The following is a 6,089-nucleotide window of genomic DNA, read 5'->3' on the forward strand; positions in this document are numbered from 1 at the left end:
ATATAGTTCATACAAAGTTCAACCCATTTTATCCATCAAAGAACTAAAAGTAACCAGCCATTTTTTTCATTAAATCAATATTAGCAAACCTTTTTACTTTGATATATACTACACAGTAATGTTACACACTGCTCTGTTTCGGAGTCACTGTATACTGTATGCTGTTGGGTGATGATTATCAAGGGGACACATTTTCAATTATTTGCATCCACTGCGAGGCCCTGATCATAGAAAGGCACATGAGCCACAGTACAACACACATGGCTACTCTGGCTCAAGTATACCAACATGTATTTAAATTCAGATTGAAGAACAATGCACAGTCATAAAATGTACATGTGTGTAGTTTCTTATATGCAGCCTTGGTTTTTTGATGAACATTGATTAAACCACATTCTCTCTCCGGGTGTTTGAAAAGTTTATTGATTTCAACTTGAGGCATTCTCAGTCGCCTCCTCATGCCTGTGCAACAAGCAGTGTTCTTTCGTGCATGTCACATCAACAACCAGCTTTTTAAAAGCAAAATATAAAGCAAAGTAATCTATAGCAAAACATTTGTTAAAAACATGCAAAGTTGAGCTAAGCTAAAGCTCACACGGGCGCGTGGTGCTGTGTGTGGTTTGCTCTCACAGCGGAGTACACACACTCCTGTGGTAACTCTTGCTTTTGCTTCATTTTTTTCACTTTTCTTGTGGAGTAATTCAGTGCTGCATAGTTTACCGCCTCTTCGTCTCCATCCTGAAAATCATATAGTCTATTAAACATATATTCCTTAAATATTAGGCCTGTGAAATGAAAAACACTTAATCCAAACCAAGTCTTTGAATGATTGAGTCTAAAGTCAGAAAATGTACGAGGATGCTTTTTGCCTCCACATTTGGTGCATAGATTCGAAGTTACAAATATATTTACCAGGTCAGTTGATTCATCCACTGCCGCCTCGTTGGCTCTAGGATTACGGGTGGTACACGTTGCTACTGCAGAAAGAGTTAAATAATGTTAGATGGAGTTCAACTGTTCAATTGTCGCTGAATTTTTAAGTAGAGTCTGGAGTTTTACCCTTTTGTGGGACTTTTACTTTTGAATTAAATTTAGTACATGAAACTGTAGTTATGAGTTCACAGAATATGTTGAGTACATGTATGGTGACATCATACATGTCTGCATAGAGATTACTATTTTAGAGTTAAGTATTTAAGTTGAATTTCCCCTTTTGACAAATGAAGATATTTGAAAGGATGTTGAGATAACCCAGGACTCAAACTCGCAACCATTTTACAGAAAGCTCAAAATGTATATCCTTTGGATTAAACTGATAAATTAATACTTATACTTGCTTGATGAGGATTAGAAAGAGGGAAGCTTGGGAAGAAAATGATTCAACAATTAACATAAAAAAGGCCTCTGTAGGAGACACAAAGTGTATGAATGTTATGTGCTTGGGTTTAAGCCCAATGTGATGTTGGGCCTGTTATTACTGGGTAAAATTAACCGAAGTTACAATAAAACTACATTCCTACAATTTAGAACATGGGCAGATGTCCATGACTAAAACATTGCTGTATGATTTAGGAACCTACCTTTGCAGTGTCGACAAACTCCTCGATTTACGTAGAAAGCAAGGATGACGATTAAAGTCAAAGAGCAGGCCAACAGTGCTCCAAGTACGAGGACAGCTGCGTCCAGTTTTGATCCTGGAATTTGAAAAATAGACACTTAACTCCTCATTCCAATTTTACATTTACAGAGATTTACATTTCTGTCAATATTGTCTGTTAAAAATACTGTCATATTTGGAGAATTTATTTGGCTTTGTCGATCAATCATTACTTTACATTAAGGTCAAAAAGAGCCTTCTGTTTAAGGACATGTTTTTTTTATTGCACCAACTTTTTCAAGTGCATGACAAAACAGTGTATCTACTTGGACCAAGATTTAAAATATCAAAGAGCTGTGAATCTGTTTGACTGAAAGATGCAAATTGACTTATGCAGATAGATATTTAGAAACAAATATTTATCCTAACATGAATAAATGCAAACTAGCATCTATCATTTATTGATATTCTATATACACTTTATCAATATTTATCCAATATATCTGACTACCATTAATGTTCAAAATGTACTAAAGATTTCAGAATTCAACTTTAAAACGTACTTGTCTCCACTGTAGTTCCTTCTCCAAACAGGATCTGTCCACATGTAGCCACAGCACAGTAATACGTCCCGGTATCAGAGGAGTTGTGTATAGTTTTGGACAGACTGAAGACACAACTGCTTTCCTTTTGTTCCTCACTGTGAGTGTAAAGGATGCTTGGATGGGATTCTCCTGATCCAGATCTGAACCAGTACACTTTGTGTTCGTCTGGACACTGATGTGCGTTTTCTTTGTGTTTGGAGAGGAGTGAACACTGGAGAGTCACTGAGTCGCCGGGCTGGACTGACTCAGTCTTCGGACTTTGCTTCACGTGGATAGATTTCTTCAGATTTGTATGATCTGTGTGATGGACAAACATTAAGAATAAAGTAACTGATTTTAAGGATTTTACAATGTAGTAAATTAAGTAATTGAAATTAATATACTTTACCATTCACAACTAAAAGTGTGCCGTAAATAATTTCCATTTTGTATACCGACCCTGCTTGACAGAAGTACGTTGCTTCATCTTCTTTTGTTACATTTCTGATGTTTAAAATATTCTGAGTATGCCGTTTTGTGATGTTGAATCTTGAGTTGTTGAATTGTCCTTGAAGTTGTATTTTGTCAAAAGGTCCTGCCGCAACTGTTTGAAACATATATCCAAACTTCAGCTTATACCAGTAAATCATCCAGGCTTCATTGTTAAAGACTGAACATGTCAGAGTCAAATTACCACCAAGTTCCACCAGAGTCAAAGAGATCTGGTGAGGAACCTCTGCAGTTTGAATCAGGGCTGAAAAAAGAGACAATAGGACAAAAACAATGATTGATAAGATAAGACAATGAAAGTTGATAAGATAATACAGTAATACTAATAATTAAACGTGTCTAAACTTTAATACAACCTTTCGAAAATAGTAGTGCTCGTCTTTAAGTAGTAATTAAAGTTGCACTCACACAATGTCCTTAGAAGAAACAGAGCAGCCAGTCTTCCCATCATTGTGCCACAGAGCCCTTCCCTTGCACTGCTGATGTCTGCACACCCAAATGGAACATTTACCCAAAAGTCATCAAGGTTAACAAAGTAGAAGTGATTGTGATTGGCTGAAAGGCAGACCACGACCCTCGATTAACCAAACCTTCGATCATGTCCCCTTTTCAATGAAATTGAAAAGCTGTGTGACCAAGCACCATGTGACATGTTGTGACTTACTGATACGCAGCAGACACACAAAAGACGACTAAACAACTGACAGACAAACTTCCTGTCACAACAGTGTACAGAATTTCCAGTGCAATGGGAATCTACTTTTATTCTTGTCCGTGTCGAAAGCATTTTGCTATTGAAGCTCACTGTACATGTGTGTGCATGGTCATTCATTTTGTCACTGACATGTCAGTACCTTTAGGACATGATGTAGGTCTGGTGCTGCGTTGGGCAGTAATGCATTACTTAGTAATAGAGCTAGTTTTGTCTAAATGCATTTTTGTTGCAGAATGTTTGCCAAATAATTTACGAGAAAAACATTTCGTGTCCATAACTTTTATTTCTAGTCTCAAAGCATTTAGGCATTTTACTTCAAAGCAAGAGTAAATTCACATGTCACAGATACAGTGAGAGAGGAAAAGCCATTTCCCTTCCTTGACCGACCACTGAATCTGTTTCCTCTGAAGAGACCTACAGGATATGTAATGAGGTTAGAGGTGCAAGAAGGGAAGTGTTTCACAAGGAAACATAAATCTAATTTTAGTTTAATCATTGTCACTCATAGTGTTCACTTTAACACAGTATTTGTCGGCTTTATGTACTGTAAATCACATTACAAAGAAAAACAAAAGAGCCAACACACAGTGATTCTGAGTTGATACTGTTTACGTCTGACTCTGAGAACACGTGCTCAATGTTATTCACCTCTTCATGTGTTATTTGAGCTGTACAAAGTCAAACAGCACACACACTTTAAAACAGCACTAAAGACACCTTCACTGTCAATGCATGACTAAAATACTGTAGTAATGAAAAGGTAAGTTTTGTATAACGAATGACATTGAAGGAAATGTGACTTTGAAAGCACACCCTATTTTGGCAGCCCAACCACAGCCATGCCCGCCTTTCCACTCGTAATTGTTTTGTCAAGTGGGTGTCTGTTCACCCACATTTACAGGGAAATAAAAGGCAACATTCAGATGTATGTTTTGCAAGAATCTTTCTAAATTATATTTAAGAGTAATGTGTTTCCCCTTGTTCACCTCAGGCAGTACAGTAGATTGAAGGGCTCATATTCGACTCTGGAATACATCATGTATCCAATGTCAGACAAGTTTTTTTTGCCAACCCTACATTTAAAAGCTTTTGCAATAGTCTTGTATTAAATAACATGCCTTGCTACATGAAGTCTGACGTTTCATTATTTGTGGAGTTTTGACTTTCTCCTCCATTCAGAGAGCCTTTTTATCAGGTTAATGTTTTTTCCCAAAAGGCAGACGTTAAAGGAATGGTCCACTCATTAGATCATTAATCAAAACTTCAGTATTTAGTGAAACATTATGTTTAAACCATACCCTGAAGAAATCAGCGATATTCCCCGGTAAATAATGATTTTATAGCCTTTTTTTATCAAGAACTGTATATTCCGTCTGGCCGCCGCCATTTTTGCCATTTTCAGTAGTCACGTGATGGTCGTGACGTCATCCATGCGTTCACTTTGTCAACACACGGAAATATGGCGGAGTATTTGAGTTCGGACTTCAGCAGAGGAAGAAGTTTTGACCAATGTGAAGAGATTGGATGGGGGAATTCAGCCATACATATCAGTATGCCAATACGACACCCTCTGTCCTTAGACCCTCACATCGTACAAGGAAACATTTCCGAAGAAAACCCACAGTTTAAAGGGAACATGGGAGAAACCTCAGGGAGAGCAACAGAGGAGGGATCCCTCTCCCAGGACGGACAGACGTGCAATAGATGCCGTGTGTAAATTGAAAAGATAATACATTTGCAACATAGGTAGTCCAAATGTTTGGAAATGCATGTGTGTATAATAGGAAGATGATATAAGATACTATATGTATGCATGTAGTACCACCCTTGCTAGCGATTCCCTCTCTAGTTTAGCATACTCAGCTTCGTTGTCCCTGGCCATAGAATCACGATTTTATGGGGCCGGTAAAAACTGGGGGAAAATACACACTAGCCGGTACTACGCTATATGGAAAGGCCACCAAAAACTGTCCTGGCCTGGACGCTAAAGGACGTCACTTCAGTTGCGCCACTTATGTGACAGACAAGAAGAGTATGTGACAGACAAGAATAGTCAACTCTAATGTCTAACACTTAATGTGGAGAAAGAGATGTCCTGTATGGGTTGATTGTGCGTTGATCTGTTGGTAATGCCTCGGGGTTCCGGTGGGCATGTAAACAAATGCATAATGCTGCGCTATACTTTGTGGCCTCATCCAGTTGCATCGCGACACTTATTGTGTAGTTGTCTTTTAATAAGCAGGTAGTCATATCATTAGCTAGAACTAGCTGGATCTGATCGATATGGACATAAACGCGAGTGAAGTCTAATCTGACGGGAGAGAGAGATCAGCTGCTGCTGACGAGTCGACACTCGACACAGCTCTGCATAAGCACATGCAGCGGTGAGCGGAACAAAACACACACTTCAGGTTAGAATATCACACGTAGATATTTTAATTACCTCTCAAACTACCTAAACTAGTTATAGATATGTTTAGTTTTACTGTCGGGTCACTCATTACTGGATCCGCGAGCTGCATGATACTGGCATAATCGATTGCCCGATCGGGCAACCAGCAGGTGAGGCTTCATTGCCCGAGCTAAATACTAGATGGCCCCGGGCCATCGGGCAGTCCTTAATGTCGAGCCCTGAGTCGAGTGCAATCCAGTGAGCCAGGGAGTTGGTTATTTTCTCAGACGT

The 6,089-nt window shown here is 38.8% G+C and overlaps 1 protein-coding gene across 2 annotated transcripts; it reads right to left on the reverse strand.

Annotated features, from left to right (window-relative positions):
* Positions 1-408: 408 nt before the first annotated feature.
* Positions 409-3,246, reverse strand: LOC117454080 (uncharacterized). 2 transcript variants are annotated; one of them, XM_034093161.2, is made up of 7 exons: positions 3,100-3,246; positions 2,876-2,935; positions 2,591-2,785; positions 2,161-2,499; positions 1,581-1,694; positions 913-977; positions 409-738 (listed from the first exon to the last, which is right to left on the reverse strand). In XM_034093161.2, exons 1-7 carry the CDS (start codon positions 3,140-3,142, stop codon positions 592-594), a joined length of 963 nt encoding a protein of 320 aa, XP_033949052.1. In that variant the 5' UTR covers positions 3,143-3,246; the 3' UTR covers positions 409-591. The 2 variants fall into 2 exon arrangements, with proteins under 2 accessions (XP_033949052.1, XP_033949051.1); XM_034093160.2 differs by having other exon boundaries at positions 2,591-2,935.
* Between the last annotated feature and the right edge of the window lie 2,843 nt (positions 3,247-6,089).

The sequence above is a fragment of the Pseudochaenichthys georgianus genome, chromosome 10, assembly GCF_902827115.2.
Source record: "Pseudochaenichthys georgianus chromosome 10, fPseGeo1.2, whole genome shotgun sequence".
Classification (NCBI taxonomy): domain Eukaryota; kingdom Metazoa; phylum Chordata; class Actinopteri; order Perciformes; family Channichthyidae; genus Pseudochaenichthys; species Pseudochaenichthys georgianus.